The sequence below is a fragment of the Marmota marmota genome, unplaced genomic scaffold (genome assembly GCF_001458135.2).
Source record: "Marmota marmota marmota unplaced genomic scaffold, marMar, whole genome shotgun sequence".
NCBI lineage: Eukaryota > Metazoa > Chordata > Mammalia > Rodentia > Sciuridae > Marmota > Marmota marmota.
The window spans coordinates 53,399,927-53,417,955 of NW_026000174.1; the positions used below are offsets into that span (position 1 = coordinate 53,399,927).

Consider the following 18,029-nt stretch of genomic DNA (forward strand, 5'->3'; position numbering starts at 1 on the left):
GGGCGTGCGGTGCCCGGGAAGGGCTGGCAGGGCCTTCAGGGGAGTCCCTGGCCCAGCAGTGGTCACGGCTCGCATAACTCTGCTGCTGCTCTGGGCTCTATAAAACTGTAGCAGTATCATATTATTTTAATCTGCTGAAATACAAACCCGGAGTGGAGGGAAGGCGGCAGTGCACACTTCTGAGGAAATGTCTGACAAGGGTTCATTTGTCTGCAGCTATTAGGACGATGCCTGTGGCCGATTAACTCTGCTGGTTACCACCCGGCGTTAATGAGGCTGCGGCCGAGAGCCCAGGAGGTGAGCTGCTTTCTCACCAGCCGGACCACGCCCAAGACCCGGGTCAGACAGCTCGTAAACAGGGACAGGGTCAGCAGGGGGACTGGGCAGAGACAGTGTAATGACTCAGCAAGTGTCCCTCCCACTCCTGGAAGAGCGCTCAGAGACGCACAGCCACCTGAGGACTGCTGTGCTCCTCACACCCCACCATGAGAACCGCCGCAGGGTCCTGAGCTAGGAGAGCTGAAGAGGGGAGGGTGTCTTCTCTGCTCTGGGCTCCTTACCTGCTCACCTGCTGCACGCTCAGCAGGTGTGCGGAGATGGTCACACGCAGGACAGTTCTTTGTGCTTGGAATACTTCAGCAAATAAAGACAGTCTGTCCCGGTCCAGTGTGACTCCTACCCGAGGAAAGTGGAAGGCCTGTGCTTCATGAATATGGAAGTAACTGCAAAGAATGAAAGTTCCGTAAAGCAAAGCAAGGGCTTGAAAACGGGGGTGTGGCGGGCGTTTGGTTGTGGGTGGTTTGGGCCTTGGATGCGAAAGCCCAAGAAGCCCCTTGGGGTAGTTGGCAGTGGTGATCTGACCGATGAGAGGGAGCCAGCCTTTTTCTTTTCCCTTCGATACTAGGGATTGAATTCAGGAGCACTGTACCACTGAGCCACATCCCCAGCCCCTTTTTTATTTTGAGACAGTGTCTCACTAAATTGCTGAGGCTGGCCTCAAATTTGTGATCCTCCTGCTTCGGCCTCCAGAGTAGCCTGGAATACTGGTGTGCACCACTGTGCCTGGCTAGAAACCAGGCTTTTGAAAAGCAGGGAGAGCCTTCCAGACAGAAGAAGTAGCCAGTGCAGAGGGCTTGGGGTCTAGTCATGATGGCAGAGCAGAGAGACCTGGTGTGTGGGAGAACCTGGTGAGAGAGGACAGGAAGGGTGCAGTAGCAAGGCATTTCTTGTCTTCGTTTGAGGGTGGGACATTTCTTAAAGATTTTCAGAGATATGTTGAATTGTGTCCCTTTCACTTCAGAATGTGACTGTACTTGAAAATAGTGACTTCTCAGATGTCACCAAGTTAAAATGAGGTCACCAGGGCGGGCCCCAACCTAGTGTGCCTGGTGTCACTGGGGAAGCTGGCCACATGGTAACAGGGCTGGAGTGATGTGGTGCAAGCCTGGGGTGCCAGGGCAGCAGGGCGGGCTCCCCTGCGGGCTCCGCAGGAACCTGGCTCGTCGGGCACCTGGAGTTTAGCTTCTCTTCTCCTGGTGTTCCAAGCCCCGCGGGTGTGCTTCTTTGCTACCGCAGCCCCAGGAAGCTAAGAAAAAGGAAGAGAGGTACACGCACTGGCTCTCCCTCCAGAGTGGCAGTCGGGAAGCCACCAGTTACTCTGGCTTGAGACCCTGTGGCTTCCATAAATATATATGTAAATATACAGTGAAAATGATTATAAAAAATAAATTAGAGACCACTGGTCGGATTGCTCTGTGCTGAGCCCTTAACGTTCGCTTAGACGTGGGTGGTCTTTCTAGAGGTGTGTGCACGCCAGGGTCTGGAAGGGCTGGAGTGGCAACCAGGGGACAAGGTAGAAAGAAAGCTGTCACAGGGTCCTAGGGAGAAATGGTGGTGGTTGGAGCTCCAGGGTGTGGTGGGGGATGGTAGGATGTGGTCAGAGTAGAGCAGCAGGACTTGCCCATGGCCTGGGAGGGAGGCTGGGAGGGCAAAGGCCGATGCCAGCACGTGGGCCGGACCATTGACTGAGGTGGCGACATGGGGTGACCTAGTCGGGGACGTGAGATTCAGAGTGTATTTTAGACGTGGTAGGGAGGGGGTGCCTGTTTGTCCAGGCAGAGGTGCTCATTAGGGGTTGTTTAGCTCAGGAGTGTCCTGGCTAGGCATAAAGTTAGAGGTCGTCAGATTGGAGTTGGCATTTAAGGAGATGAAAACTAGACACAGTTCCTTAAAGAGAGAGAACTTGGAGAAGAAAACAGGGCCTGGGCTTGGACCCTCAGGAGCCTCATTACTTAGAATTCTGCTCCAGGTTGAGAAACCAGCAGAGGAGAGTGAAAAGAGGCACAGGACGGCCAGCTAACGTCAAGGCTCACTCACGAATGGCCCTTCTCTCTCTGAAAGGTTACACTATCGTACATAATCACTTGGGGGGGGGGGGGTGGCAGTGCCTCATCCCCAGTGCGTGAAGTTGTGTGTGAGCCAACAAGACGGCACGCAGGCCCTCCCCCAATAGAGAAGCCACGGTGTGTTCTCAGTGGGCTACGGAGTATGGAGTCAGACAAATCCTGTACACTTTAGGCTTCTAGTAGGACGTAAGAATGGAGGTGTGCTCAGGAAAAATAGATGTTTTTTAAAAGAAGACTTTGGAACTTTTCATAATCACCAATTTAACACGAATCAGGGCAGTTGAGTTTCAGAGTTCCATTTATTCTTCATTTGTGTATTCATTAAAAATGGCCACATGTGGTGGCACACACCTATAATCCCAGTGACTTGGGAGGCTCAGTCAGGAATATCACAAGTTCAAGACCAACCTCAGCAACTTAAAGAGGCCCTTTCTCACAGTAAAAAGGGAAAGAATCCAGGAGTGGTGGCTCACAGCTGTAATCCTAGCAGTTTGGGAGGCAGAGGTAAGAGGATTGCAAGTTCAAAGCCAGCCTCAGCAAAAGCGAGGCGCTAAGCAACTCACTGAGGCCCTGCCTCTAAATAAAATACAAAATAGGGCTGGGGAGGTGGCTCAGTGGTTGAGTGTCCCCAGGTTCAATCCCTGGTACCCCCCAACAAAGAAAGGAAAAGAAGTGGGATGTAACTTAGTGGTAGAGCTCTGGAGAAGCTCTGGATTCAATCCCTAGTACCACCAAAAAAAAAAAAAAAAAAACTATTTCATTATTCACATGTTGGCTAAACTCAGTAAGCTCTTCTTTCACATCACTTGAAATTTCCAAGCATATCAAGAAGTTTGGAGGAAATCAGAATCAACCGCTATCTTTGAAATTTGGTAGAAGGACGGGCACCTGTTAAGACTGACTGCCTTCCGAAGCCCACTCTGCCCTTCTTAGTTGGTGAAGACTCAGCCCTCGGGAGGCTGCTGCTACCCGCTGGGTAACTGCACTGAGCGGCTTTCTCCTGAAGGGGAGTTGATGTGACGTGATGCGCTTCCATCCCTAGGTCTGGCGGGAATTTCCTGACCGGCTGGTGGGCTACCCGGGTCGTCTGCATCTCTGGGACCATGAGATGAATAAATGGAAGTACGAGTCGGAGTGGACGAACGAGGTCTCCATGGTGCTCACTGGGGCAGCTTTTTATCACAAGGTGAGCGGGCGCAGGCTGGGGCCACCGGGTCCCCTCTGACAAAACTGAGGAATGACACCTGTTGTATTTGGCCCAATGGATTTTTTCATACCTGCTTCTGGGTTTAGGGAAAGTGTCCTACTGAGAGGGCTTAGAAGAGCCATGTTGTGTGATATTCCTTTTAAAATAAGTTTATTATTTTTTTAACTATACAAACAATACATGCTCCTAGTACAGAGTACAAAGATTTATAACACTAAAATGAGTAACAGTCACCTTAATTATGTCACCTAGAGAGCCACACTCTTGTCACTGGATGTGTTTCAGCTTGCCTTTTATTTACTTATCCATACACATTGCATTAACTTTCATCACTGAGACAGAAAGACAACTTTGAGAAGGAAAGATGGATGTGGCCCATGGTTTAGAGGTTTTAGTCCACAAGGGCTAGCTCCATTGCTCAGGCTTTGGGCCTGAGGCATGGCAGAAGGGTGAGGTGGAGGAACGCAGCTCACTGGTGGCAGCCAGGAAATGGAGGGAGGGAGGGAGAGGGTGGACAAGATGGTCCCTTCAGGGCACACCCCAGCCTGCTCCTCCCGATGGGCCCCCTCCTCCTGCAGTTTTCACCACCTCCCAATAATGCCTTAGTGGGCTAATCCACTGATGGGCTCAGAGCTCTCAGGATCCTGTCACCCCCAGAGCTTCCCCTCCAAACCCTGCTGCATGGGAACAGACTTCAGCATGCCTTCTTCTTTTCTTCCCACCTGACAGTATTTTAATTACCTGTATACCTACAAAATGCCTGGGGACATCAAGAACTGGGTTGATGCGCACATGAACTGTGAAGATATAGCCATGAACTTCCTGGTGGCGAATGTCACGGGGAAGGCTGTCATCAAGGTAAGAGGTCCTGCACCCACTTGCTGTGCTTTCTTGGGCAAGTCGCCACCACCAAGCCTGAGAGGTGCTTGCAGCTATAAGACTGTGGCCCCGGGGCACAGATAACTTGCACAGTGACCAGGCTGTAGTGGTCCTAACATCCCCAGCTTTTGAAAGTATGTTGCCCGCATTAAAAACTGAGAATATATGAAGATCCTCTGAGGGAGTCTTGTACATGACAAAACGACTATTTATGCCTAAAACTCAGACTTTGCTCAAAACAGAACCTAGATATGTAGAGGAAGCCCCCTTCTCTGTGTGGGTGGGATCATCGTGACCTTTCTTCTTCCTGGATTATACCAGAAGTGGGCAGCGCAGACTCCCCTCAGAGTCTGCCTGGAGAGCCCGATTCCACAGGAGCTCACGCTGGAATCTTGGGGTGGCATTTCCAACGATTGCACATGATTACACGAGGAGCCTGTGAAAGAGGACAAGTCGCCATCTTCCCCCAGGGCCTCTGTGTCCCCCAGCTCTCTAAATGACTCAGTGAACAGCCAACTTCAAGAGAAATTAAAGAAAGTGAATTTCCACCCCTAAATTTATTTTCCATGCTGTTGGCTGTGGCTGCTAGCTCTGGACAGGTGTCTTGCCTCTTAGCCTCGCCCTGGCTAGCTGGCCTTCTTGCGCTCCTGTCCTTCCCTCAGTTTGATGGAAGCGTAAGGTTTGGGAAGGTGGAGGGGCAGTCAGGGAAAAGGATTCAGGGGGGAGGGACGATTGGAATGTTTTTTTGAGACTAAAGGGAACTGCAAAATAAGCTGTATCTTCCAGAGTACAGTGCTGCTCCTAGCATCTGCCATTAGCTGAGAGAAGGAGAAAGAGTGCCTGTTGGAACTGAGGTTATGGTGAAAGTTATGGGAAGCTGTATTTCATCGCCCGTGTGGCTGCAAGAACAAACGGTGTTTATACAAGGACCTTGGCAGTGAGAAAACAGTCATTAAACAGGAATTAAGGAGCTTGTCATCACCACTTCTTCCCAGTTACAGAAGGCAAAAGCCCTCCAAGCCTCTTTTATTGGGCCCTTGTGAGTTCTGTTGGCTGAGCCAGCCCGAGCTGAGCGGAGGAAGGGTGAGGTGTGCGTGTGCGTGCGCAGCATCTCCGCTTACAGCCGGAAGCGTGCAGAATGGGTCTCAGCTTGACTTTTAGAGTCCGTGGCGCTGAAGCCAGGTATGTTTTATGCTCCTCTGTCAGGTGACCCCACGAAAGAAATTCAAGTGTCCTGAGTGCACGGCCATTGACGGGCTTTCTCTAGACCAGACACACATGGTAGAGAGGTGAGTGAGCCTCAAGCAAGTCTGCCCCAGCCCTGATCCCCATTTCCTGCCCTGGGCCTGTTTATGGGACTTTGTTGGAGATATAAGGACAGCAGCTGGTAGCCATAGTCACCTCCTTGGCACGGTGGGAATTGGGTTAGTTCAAGCCCAGGTCACCCAAAGAATTAATTTGGAATGCTACTCACTCAATTTGTAATGGCTGGAAGGGCCTTAAAAATATAGCTGGCCTTAAGCTCCAGAAGCCAGATTCTCCGTGTGGCCTAAGCAGTTAACTGTCTACAGTCACTGAGTGGAAGCTAGTTAATTCCAAGGAAATACTGCATTGTTTCTCAGGGTAGCATCTCCATGTAATAGTAAAAGCTTGACTAGAAAGAATTAAGCCAAGCCCACCAGAGACAGATTACCTTTGCTGATATTACCAAAACACCTGCCAAGAGCAAGATCCAGAGCCAGGGCAGCTGTGAAGGAGTCCCTTTGTTTCTATTCCTCCCATTACTCTACAAGCACACGCCTATGTGGGACGTGATCCTGGACATGAAGACACCAGCAGTGGGAAATGTGTGTCTTTCCTTCAGACCCTCAGAACCTTACACTAGACCTGACAGTTCCCACTGTGCCCCCAAAGTCCCCAAGCTTCACAGTGCCTGAATCAGATCTCAGTCTTCCCCAAGGCAGCTCCTTACTCGTGGCAGCTGGCTTTGCCGTGTTAGTGGCACTATTGTCAAGGGACCAAAATGCACTCAGAGAATGTTCTAGTGACCTTTTGGAATGAGATACCTGGCTTGAATTCCCACAGATCTTACGCGCATCTGCTTGCAGAATTGCATATTTCTGAAAACCGTGAGCCTCAATAGATCCCTCAAGCTGGAGGATTTTTTGGTACAGGTTTTCCCTTGGCCTTTGATGTTTTTATAATGCTTTACTCGTTCTGATTTTCCAAATAATCTCCTTATCCTATCATCTGTGACTTACCTAGATGAAACTACCCTTACCAATTGTTGGCATGAAATAGTACATTATTGTGTTTGGGGATTATCGTCACTGGTAATCATAAGTGTCACAGGTAAGGGTCATGACATTAACAGCCAGCCGTAGCCCAATTGGAAAAGGCCCCATTAGTGGTTCTTCTGGAGCACGTGAAGTTGCTCTGGAAACCATCTATTCTCTGTTTGAGGAGATTCGGCACATTAAGCCCAGTGGTGATTGGGTTAGATGGTGGGGACACGAGGGAAGGAAGTGACAGGAGGAGGGTTGACCTGACGATGGCCTTGAAGCTCATGCTGAGGCTCCTCAGCTCTTCTCTGCATCCCTGAGGCCACAACAAATGCCAAGAGGCTTAAAAGACAAAGTGAGAAAGGCACCAAGAGCAAGTCCAGTTCAGTGCGTGCTCAGGACCCTGAGCAGAGGAACAGCCAGTGACGCCTGCTCTCTAGAAGAGACCTGGGAAAGCAGAGGCCTATCCAGACACACAGGCCGACATGATCCCAGATGACCTGTGATAAGTGCCCTGAGGGAGGCTCAGAGGGTTAACTCCTTGCTGGGATAATGATTCAGAGTAGCTTTGTAAAGGAGGTAATACCTGATGGAGACCTTCAAAAATCTCTAGAATCCCAATTAATGAAACTGGGCAAGGTGAAGGAGAGGGGCCAAGGATGCCTGATCCACAAGTTCATGTTCATTTGGCAGGCATTGTGAAGTTCCATTTGGCCAGAGCCAGAATTCTGGCCTCTTGGTGTCAGAGTGCAAGGCCCTTTGAACCTTCACTCAAGGAGCTCAGAATTTTCCTTCAGACTCTGGTAACTCTGTAAGTCACCCAGGGCTTGTTGGGGGGTTTTGTTTGTTTGTTTTACTCAGAGATTGAATTCAGGAGTACTTAACCCCTGAGCCATATCCCCAGCCCATTTTATTTTTTATTTTGAGACAAGGTCTCACTAAGTTGATGAGGGCCTCCTAAATTGCTGAGGCTGGCCTTGAACCAGCTATCCTCCTGCCTTAGACTCCTGAGTTGCTGAGATTGCCACTATGCCTGGCTTTTTTTTTTTCACCCAGGGTTTTTGATCTGTTGACTAACTTGATCAAAGAATTGCTTTGAAGCTGGGCATGGTGGCACATACCTATAATCCCAGCAACTCGGGAGGCTGAAGAAAGAACTCAAGTTCAAGGCCAGCCTGGGTAACTTAGCAAGACCTGTCTCAAAATAAAAAGAGCTGGGGGTGTGGCTCAGTGGAAAAAGACTTCCTGGATTCAATGCCTAGTACCACAAAAAAAAAAAAAAAAAAAAAATTTGCTTTGGGATTAATTTGTAAGTAGTGTCTAAAATGGGATGAAAAATGATAACATTGTAGAAAGAAGACCAGTTGTTGGAAACCTTGAACTAATCTGAATGTGGAAAGAAAGTTAACAAATTAACTCTCAAGAAAAGGAACAGGTGCCTGAATGTGGTTTCCAAATGGACAGGTATGGAGAGGGTACAGACAAGGAGTCAGCAGATTACTTAGATTTGGAGTCAAAAAAAGTCGCAGTACCTTTAACAGTGTGCACAGTGTAGTGGAGGGAAGGGGCACTGTTAGGGCACACTAGAGGTTTAGCCTGGGTGAAATTGGAGAATAAGGTGGGCGATTCTGAGGCCTTGCCCTCTGTGTGGAGATCTAGAACAGTGACCAGGCAGTTAGAAACGTGGAAACAGACTGCAGAAAGGTGTTTGAACTGAGTCTGTCTTCTGCCCAGGAACCACAGCCGACTAAAGAAAAGCCAAGGCAGACTCTGGGATATCCTCACATTTAGGAGACCGAAGGCGTAACTGGAAACAAGCAACAGCTGTCGGAGAGGCCTGCAGGCAGGCGGTGCCGAAACAAGGAGGGAGCAAGGGTCACGCAGAGCAGGTCTTGGCACGGGGTGGCTATTGGTGACCTTAAAAAATACTGTCAGAGAGTGATGCAGACGAGGCTCAGAGCCTGAGCTGGTGAGAGAGGAGTTAGGCAGGGGAGCAATGCTTTTCAGAGATTTAATAGGGAGTAGACAAATAAATCAGCAAAATGTTTTGGGGTTACAGATTGAGGCGCTGGGCCAGTCGTGGTGGTGCACACCTGTAATCCCAGCAACTCGGGAGGCTGAGGCAGGAGGATTCCAAGTTCAAGGACAGCCTCAGCAATTTATTGAGCTGTCTCATAGTGAAAAATAAAAAGGGCTGGGGATGTAATTCAGTGGTAAAGTGTCCCTGGGGTCAAAAATCCAGCACCCCTAAAAAAAATAGATTGAGGCACTAGATTATTAATAAGGTACTGAGGACTGCGGTATAGCTCAGTGGTAGCATTGCCTGCTTAGGATGCCTGAGCCCCTGGGTTCAATATCCAGCACCAAAAAAAAAAAAAAGCATTCATATTGGGAGGGAGGAAGACATGATTTAAGCCATCTTGGGTAGCCTAGGAGATAGAGTTACAACTGCAGAATTGTTCACTTGTTTTAGTTTTAATATTTCCCTTTGCAGAATACACATTTACACAAACCATTAGAAGTGGTAGCCACTCACCAGCCTCTGACCTTGTATTTGGGTGCCTGGATCTGAAATCTCAGTTGTGTAGGAGAGTAGTTTTTTACTACCCAGCATCTATTTCCAGAATCAACTATCTCTTCAAGAATCAGAAGAATTTATAGTGGTTCATTTGCCCAGTAACTTTACCACGAGCAGGTTTACTCGGCAGACAGAAAGCATTCATTTAAGAAAACATAGTATTTTGATTTAGATCAATCTTTGTTCAGAGTGTGAGCTTGTCACTCATTAGATTGGCTTACCTTATCTGAATTTCAATCTCTTTGTCTACTGAGATGGGGATGTTAATATGTACCAAATCCCAGGGCCCATTCCCAGGTTCAGCAAATATTTATGAGCATCTTAGTACCCGGCAGTGTGTCAGGTGCTACTGGATAGAGCTCCGGTAGCCCAGGGCCTGGCAGTGTGAGTTTCCACCCCAGTTTCCCTGCACTGGTCCTGAAGGCTCCTGGCCACTCTGGGTGATGGGATGTGCTTTAGAGAAAAACAAAGCCCATGGGCCCCCCTCCCGGACACTGCAGCACCGCCCAGCCGGAGACTGGCAGTTCTGAGCGAGCACACTTGATGCGAAAGCAGCAGGAAACCAGGGTAGCCCGACTTCCCCACCCGAGTCACTCAGCCAGGCTCTCCTGCCTAATGTTCCCTGCCTCAGACCTCCTGGATGGAAAGCAGCTGGCTGGGGAAGGGCCTGCACCCGCCCCCCTGTGCCAGGCTGTGTGCGAGGAGGAAGCGCCTTCAGAGTGGGGTTAGCCAGGGTTTCTGGCAGCGGTTCAGGCTGGCCTGAGCCCCAGGGCATATCGCCATGGCCCATGCCCTGCTGGAAGATCTGGTTACAGAGGAGACCTTGCTATTAATACTCTCCCTGGGCCATAAAGTGCCACCCTCAGCCAGAGCCAGGGGTATCCATGCTGGGCGCGGCAGGGCTGGGCTGGCCAGAGCCTGTGTGCGCAGCACCTGGAAACTGGAAGAATCTTTCCTGTTTACAGACAGAAGCACTGTCAGAAAGTAAAACCTGTAGAGATTTGACTTGGTTGGCTGCTGCTTTGACCCTGTGGTTTGAAGAGAGGGGAGCTGTTGTCCAGCGCTTGAACCACATCACCTGGAGTCTTCACTCTCCCCAGCAATTCCTCCCTGGGTCTGGATGCTGCCTGCCCCCCACCTCCCGAGTCTCAGGAAGGAAACTCAGATACTAGCAAGTTATGGTGGAGTCTGATGCCAAGAGCCAGGTTCTGCCCAGTTCTACCACTTTCTAGCTCTGGGTCCTTGGGCAAATTACTTAGCCTCTTGAACCTTATTTTCTTAATCCATCACCTTAGGATAATATAAACCCAGTCCCTGGGCAAGGGAGAGGGATGGGGAGGGATACTTTAAGGAATCTAGAGATATCTATGTACAGCTGGCCAGGAGTAGAGTCTCAACTGACTCTAACTTCCAGCTCCTCCCTTTGGACCCTGGAATTACACTAATAGATACATTTGTATGAGATCATAATTAAGACTTTAGCCTCAGGAGCCAGAATGCCTGGGTTTGGCTCATGGCTCTTCTAGGTTTTTGGACCTGTCGACGTGTTACTTAGCTTCTCCATGTCTCAGTCTCCCCCAGGGAAAATGGGAACGAGAGGCCATCACACCCCTGTTACGAGGAGAACTAGAAGCACTGCTAGCCTGGCAAGTTACTTAACAGTGCAGATGATGAATCCAGCTACTTGTGGTGTCAGTGGGCATGAGGGCACGTTAGCTGAAAGCTCCAAGTAAAATGGTTCAGATGTTTCAGAAACATCATGACAAGGGGAAAAACAGTAACAGCAATCTTCTTTATTAATGGTTTCTTCCTGAAGCCAAGCTCATCCATGCAAACTTGTTGATTAAAATAACTGGAAGCTAGGCTTTCGGTTGTACCTCTGAGGACAAAGAGACTGTGCCGAGTCCGCCTGGTGGGCAGTTGGCCAGTTCCTGCTGCAGCTCTCCAGAGCCGAGGACCTGCCATCTGATGCCATCCCTGAGGTCCCCTGACTGCAGACACGGCTTCTCCAGGCCTGGCTCCACTCCAGTCTGGTGCTGACCTTTCTTCTTGCCCAGCTGCCACACTCAGTTGGCCTGATTGACCTGCATCATCCCTAAAATACGCCTGGCCCAGTCCTCTCCGAGGGTTGCTGACCAGCTCCAGGCGGGGTTGGAGCCAGGAGACGCCTCTCCTCCAGCACCTCCAGCAGGAGCTGTTGTCCCAAGTTGGCAAGGGTGACTAAAATCACACAAATTAGGCAAGCTGACCCGTGTGAGCTCCGCTTGTCAGAGGAGCTTGTGCAGGTGCCTGGTCCTTCCTGGAGATGGCCACGTGCAGGCCCTGCATGAGTGCTGCTCAATGAACCAAGTGTTCGTTGTTTGAAATTGAGGTTCGCTGCCCATCTTCCCTCGCTGCCCACTGCCACGTGGGTAAGACCCTTCTCCTGCCCTTTAAACTTCACTAAGCCGAGCTCAGATCCAAGTCGCTTTCCTTCCCACCCTCCTTAGCTGGCAGAGATGGGGTTAAGGTCTGTTGGCAACTAATCCACCTGGGTCTGAGGCCTGCCAGTGCTGAGCTGGAAGAATGACTGGAATTTGAGGGGGAGGGGGAGAGATCCTGACCTGTAGGCCAGCCTCCAACCGCATCCCTTCACTTTCTCCCCCGAACTGAGCCTGGACCCTCAGCTCCTCCTTGATCCTTACCTCTCCATCTTCCCCGGAGCCTGGCAGCAGCTGAGTTTCTCTTGTTGATGGGAACACGATGTATTTTGCTGTCACCTCTCAGCCTCTCAAACATTTACCTTCCCCACCCCCTTTGCCCCGCTCCCACAGGTCCGAGTGCATCAACAAGTTTGCTTCTGTCTTTGGAACGATGCCCCTCAAGGTGGTGGAGCACCGGGCTGACCCCGTGCTATACAAGGACGACTTTCCTGAGAAGCTGAAGAGCTTCCCCAACATCGGCAGCCTGTGAGGTGTGCCGCTGGGGCCGGGCAGAGCTACTCCCAGCCGTACTGTGGGGCAGAGGGGTGGGGTGACAGACTGGGCTCCGCGCACCCACTCCCACCTTCTCAAGATCAGAAGCCAGAGGCTCCCGAGCCCGGAGCCCTGCAGCCACACCTGGGTCCTCCTGGTCTCCAGGGTTCTCTTCACAACAAGTGGGAAGGAGCCTTGGTGGCACATGGACTTGGCTCCAGCACATTCAGTTCCAGGTGTGCAGTCTGCCGACGGGCCATGGGACTACACAGTGGAGGAGCCGGCCAGCCCTGAGACCATGTCAGAGGTGCCCCTCACTTCAGTCGTTGCACACCAGAGAGACGTGGAGGAACAGCCAAGCCCTGGATTTGGGGCCAACCCAGACTTCTTCATGGGTTTGGTCTGGGCCTGGGCCCTGGGGCTCCAGGCGCAGGCAGAGGAAGAACGCTGACTGGGGTCCTGTCAGTTCCATGAACTACTCTTTGGTGCAGCTTTTATATGATTAAAATTATTTTTTACTCCTTTTTTTTTTTATGTCTTAAGTGCTGATTCTTGGTGATCTGGGACCCATCCTTCTTTCGTGCACTTGCCTCGGCCTCTGGCCTGATGACAGTCTGGGAGGACGCACCAGGAGGGGCTCTGGTGCCAAGTGCATCAGGCATGAGAAGGCCCCGGTCATGAGCGACCTAAGAGCAGGGGCTCAGAGGCCTCCACAGGCCCCTCACTCCCGGTCAGCGGCCGTCCATACCGCCTCTCAGCATGCTAGGCCACCAATAGTACCCTCTCGCTGCCATGGGAGTACCATGTGGTAAAAGCTGAAGGGGGTGTGACCCCCCACCCCAAGGAGATGCCAGAATTTCCCTCTTCTCTTGGTGTAAACGTGACATTAGCCAGGGAGGCTCTGGCCAACGTTAAATGCTGCTGTAACAACCACTTTGCAACAGTTGCTGGTACATTTAAATCATTAAATTTCAGCATTTAGTAATACTGCACATGTGTGAATTATACCTCTTTAAGCCCAGTTGATGAACAAACCTACTCTGGCAAATGTTAAATGTTATGGATTCGAAACAGATTTATCTGGCTCTAATATTAAGATTAGCCACAGTTTGGGCTTCAGCCATAACATATGTCCCCAGAACACAGAATACATAACAATTTGCTTAGAATGTGGATATAATTACAGAAAGCCAGCCAGTTGTGTGCCAGTCGGAGCCCCTCTCACACCACCCATTGTTCTGTTGAGTGACAAGAAGGTGAGCAGGGACAGCACTGTAGTCTAAGGGTCACTTCACCTGTCACCCACAGCCTGGGAGCCAGAGGACAGTTTCAGAAGAGCAGAACCCAAAGTGGAAAGCCCAAGAGCCCTCCCGTTCTGTGTTCAGGAGAGGGACCCTGGAGCTGCTGCCAGGAGGGCGAGCGTGCTCCATCCCTCGGTTCATTTTGCAGATGTGGACGTGGGACCTTGGTTTGCTCAGCGTCTTAGAGCTGCAGACGTGGGTCCCTGATGAGCTTTTTGTCTAGGACGATGTGCACCAGTGGTAGGGACGTGGGAAGGCCTCTCACTCTCGTTTTCAAAATCCTGGGGCTGGTGTGATACAAAGCCAGAGAAAGGGATTTCTGTTGTCACCAGGTCCCAGAGCTGGCAGTCAGTGAGCTCCTCTAACTTTCTAGGGGGCCGCTAGCTTGTCCCTAGACGTGGGGCATGTGTGGGGAGCCTCCATTGAAATCCCCACTGAAAGCCCAGAGCTGTGCTCATGGTGGGTGGGTGTGACTTCGTCCTTAGCCGAAGGTTCAGGTAGTTCTGTCCTTTTGTTCCTTACTGAATGAGCTACCTTGGTGGTTGGTGTCTTACCCAGTTCTTTTTCCCATAAGTTCATGGGTTTGGGGTGTTTTTCAGCCCTTCTTGGCCCTTTGATTTTGAAATAGGAACTCTTTCATCTGGGTTGATTGGGTGCCTCGGGGAGCTGTGTGACTTTATCATCTTTGTGGGAGCCATTGGACTCCAAGGACATCAGTCACTTAGCTGGGCACAGCGGTGCATATCTGCAATCCCAACCACTCAGGAGGCTGACGCAGGAGGATCATAGTTCAAAACCAGCCTCCGCAAATTAGAGAGGCCCTAAGGAACTCAGCGAGATTCTTTTTCAAAATAAAAATGGCTGGGGATGTGGCTTGGTGGTAAAGTACCCCACTATTTCCAGAAGTATTGGGGTTAGATCTTGCAACAGAGCAATTTCTACCACATCTTGGGCTCTCAAAGCAAACCTCCAACATTCTACCTACTAACGGACTGAGAGCAGAATCCCGTAGAAATGCAGGACAGGGCTCCAGCAAGCGGTCAGCATTAGAGGTTCCAAGGGCCATGGGCCTGCATGCCCTCATGAGTGTGTTCCTGAGCTGCCAACCAGCAGGCCTCACCCGAAGCTTAGGTCGGGACATCTGCCCCTCGGATGCCATGGAGCCTGCTTCAGAAGCAGAACAATATGCTAATTAAAATGTCATGTTCTGGCCTACAGCAGACAACAGCTGGTTTTAGATTAAGAAATCTTTTTTAAAGAAGTTGTGTCCTCCTGGCCTATAGAGACAGCAAACTGGCCCTGACCCAAGTGTGTGCACTGGGCCATTGCCTTGGGCCCTGGGGACCTCATGGGATGGGCCCGCTTGGAACTCCTGGGCTGGAAATACTATCTGTTTTTTCTGATTAACATTAGACAGTTGTTAATGTTTTTATCTCATGTATTTCACCATGTCTCACATGTGTTTAAGCCAAAACCCCCTTCTCTGTGAAAATTAAAGAGGGAAATAGCAGCTTTGTTCTCTGAATCTCTGGTTCCTTCCTGCCAGTGACGCTGTCCTGTCCTTTCTCTCTGCTCACCGCCACCAAGTTCAGAAGTAACCACTTGGCTTCTCGGCTTTGTCTACTTCAACTGGGCTTTGAACCCATGGGTCTCAGGGCCTGGCTCCTCTGCTGCCCACGCAAAGGTGACCCTCCAAGATCCCCTTTTGCGATCATTGACTGAAGGAGTCATCAATAACCCTCCAGTCCCAGCTTCCACCCGCCATGATGGCCTCTGAGTGGTGTCACACAGCAAAGAGGCGGGAGTGTCCTCACCACGGGAAGAGCGGGCTCCATGTGAAGGTGATTTGGGGTTAGAATCCAAGAACCCCTGATGTTTTCCTACGCAGAAGGAAGAAGAGGACGAGCAGAGATGGGGGGGTGGCTGGCTTCTGGTGAGGGTCCCCTGGCTCTGCAGGCAGGAGCCTGGCACCTGGGGGAGAGACTCTGGCCATAGAGGTCCCGCCAGCACCCACCCTGGGCCCAGCGAAAGCAGTGTTTTGGGAGGTGCCCCTTTTTCCTTCCCTTTGGCCCAGGCAGTCTTCTGTTGCAGTAAGAGAAGCCACAACAGGCTGCTCCCCAGGCGTCCCTGGCATAGAGAGGCAGGGACAGAGAGTGCCAGGCTGGCCCCAGGCCTCTCCCCCAGCTCCTGAGAGGAAGCTCTGGCAGGCGCGCCCTCGGGAAGACTCTGGAAGCTGCTCAGCTCTCCCTGCAGGGCCTAGAGACACTGCAGGCCCATCCCTGCCCAGGCCCTGGGGCTCCTGCCCTATGCCGCTGTTTGCTCTCACCCAGGTCCTACTTCTGAGTCAAAGCAGGGGCAGCGAGGGCCTGTGTGCTGACCACGCGTGCTCTGAGGAGCTAAGAACAGGCGACCCGAGCTACTGGCTGAGCAGAGGCAGGCAGGCAGGGTCCCCTCTAAATACCAGACTGTCCCTCTCTTCAGGGTGGCAGCTAGGAGACCATCTATAGAAGGCGCAGACCTTCTCGGCCTCCTCCACCTCCATTAAATGGGCTCCCAGGGATCCCAGCTTTGGCAGTTTGGCTCTCTAGGGTCCCCGGGAGGGTGTGTGGGTCTAAACAGGTGGCCCGTGTTGTGGCTTTTCCAATCCAGGCTCACCGTGGCTGGCAGCAGGGGAGACGCTGAGGGGGAGCGTGGCCCCTCTCCCTGCCCCAGGCCTCCTTCCTTCTCAAGACACAGCGAAGACACCGCTGTCCGTCCGTGTCTGCCTTTCTGCTTCCTCAGATGGGCCACATTTCGAGGGTCCAGCTTCTTCCTTCTGCTCTAGACTGGCTGGACCCCTGGGAGCAGCCCTTCTGCCCCATCAGGGCAGCTGCGTCTGCTGCAGGCTCGCTCAGGCCGGGAGCCGCCTTGTCTGCACCTCTCAGGAACTGCACACGGGGCGGGCACAGAGCCTGCGTCTCCCACCAAAGCACTCAGCCAGGTCTTGCCACCAAGGAGAGGGAGCCTTCCCGCTTACTGACAGCTGCAAATCCTGTCACCAGCTGCCACACCCGAGGATAACCCCAGAGGCTGTGGCGTTCTGTGAGCGCTGAGGCCGGACCAGGAGAGGCAGCAGAGTGGTTCTTCAGTGGCCCTGTGTGCTGGACCCGGAGGCACAGAGCTGAGACACCGCCCTGCCCTCAAGGCCGCGGTGGCCGCAGGTGTTCATGAACTCAGTGCTGCAACCCATCTGTGGGCCAGGCCTCGGGCACAAGTGTGTCTGCCCTAACTGTTGACGAGGACTCCCGACCCCCTCTTCTCCAGTCTCTGGAGGATGCAGGGTGGAGGCGTCTCCTCGTACCTTCCCCTGAGTTGTACCCAGGCCCGTCCTGCAGTTTGAGGGAACCCACTCCTGTGCCTCAGTTTCCCCAGCCAGATATTAGAAATAGCAGGAGCCCTGAGACCCGGCTGGTGAGAGCGGACGTGTCTCCGGTCTGTTCCCCTCACACCAGGCCTTCCACCAGACGTACCTGGGGATGCTGGAGCCAGCCCTCTCTGGCCACTGTTTCTGCTTTCCCAGTTGCCAGAGAGCCTGGGGTCTGGATCCTGTCTGGCCCCGTCAGGGTGGATTACCAAATGAGTGGTTCTTGTGCCCCAGTCCCTTTCCTGTGCTATAAATAAGCCCATGTTTATTTTCTTGTGTTATTGAAATGAGCACTTGTGATTTGGGCCTCTTTTGACGAGTCGAGAGATCGTCCATCCGGTGCCTGGTGAGGGCCCTGCATGGCTGGCTGCTGTCTGAAGCTATTTGGAGTCCTCTCCCTGTGTTTTGGATGTGGCTTAATTTCAATAGAGAGGGCTGCATGCAGCCCTGTATCTGCTGATTTTCAGGTTTCAGCTTTCTGCCAGCCTCACTGCCTGCTTAGAAGTCAAGCTGTGTTTCTCATTAAGGGGATAACAGCCACAATTGAGGTAATTAACGAAAATTGTGCCTTGGTGGCAGCAGCTCCTATAGGATTTCCAATGGTCTTTCTCTGGTAGATCCTGCGAGGCTCACCTTCATCTCCTCCCCCTGCCGACCCTGAGCCAAGTACCCTGTCCCAGTTTTCTGGATGGAGTCCCAGTAATTTCTTTCCTAACAAACAGCCTTGTTCTTGTCACCAGTTTGGCTAGGCATCTTGACAACATGGCCGAGTGAGGATTCCGTTCACTCCATCTTCTCCGGTGCGTGGAGGATTCCAGGGATCGTCTCTCTTTTTTCATAGTGTTGTACCCTTGTCCTTCTTTGGGAGTTACAAGGATAAATCCATTAATGTTAATCCATCCTTGTTCCGTTGGCATCATGTCGTCTGTATCATCTCAGTGGAGAAGACCTGGGACAGACAGGAAATGGCTGGGGACTAGGAGATGTTCTAAGTGAGGACCTCCACAGGCAACTTTGGCT

At 51.6% G+C, this 18,029-nt stretch overlaps 1 protein-coding gene across 2 annotated transcripts in view; it reads left to right on the top strand.

The window, feature by feature from the left end:
- The window catches only part of Ext2 (exostosin glycosyltransferase 2), a 145,498-nt gene extending 132,667 nt beyond the window's left edge, over window positions 1-12,831 (top strand). For both annotated transcript variants that reach the window (XM_015477806.2, XM_015477807.2), the window contains exons 11-14: window positions 3,448-3,591; window positions 4,342-4,470; window positions 5,698-5,780; window positions 12,165-12,831. In XM_015477806.2, the coding sequence (XP_015333292.1) occupies window positions 3,448-3,591; window positions 4,342-4,470; window positions 5,698-5,780; window positions 12,165-12,303 (495 nt within the window). In that variant the 3' untranslated portion in view covers window positions 12,304-12,831. The remainder of the gene's footprint in view (window positions 1-3,447; window positions 3,592-4,341; window positions 4,471-5,697; window positions 5,781-12,164) is intronic.
- The last annotated feature ends 5,198 nt before the right edge of the window (window positions 12,832-18,029 follow it).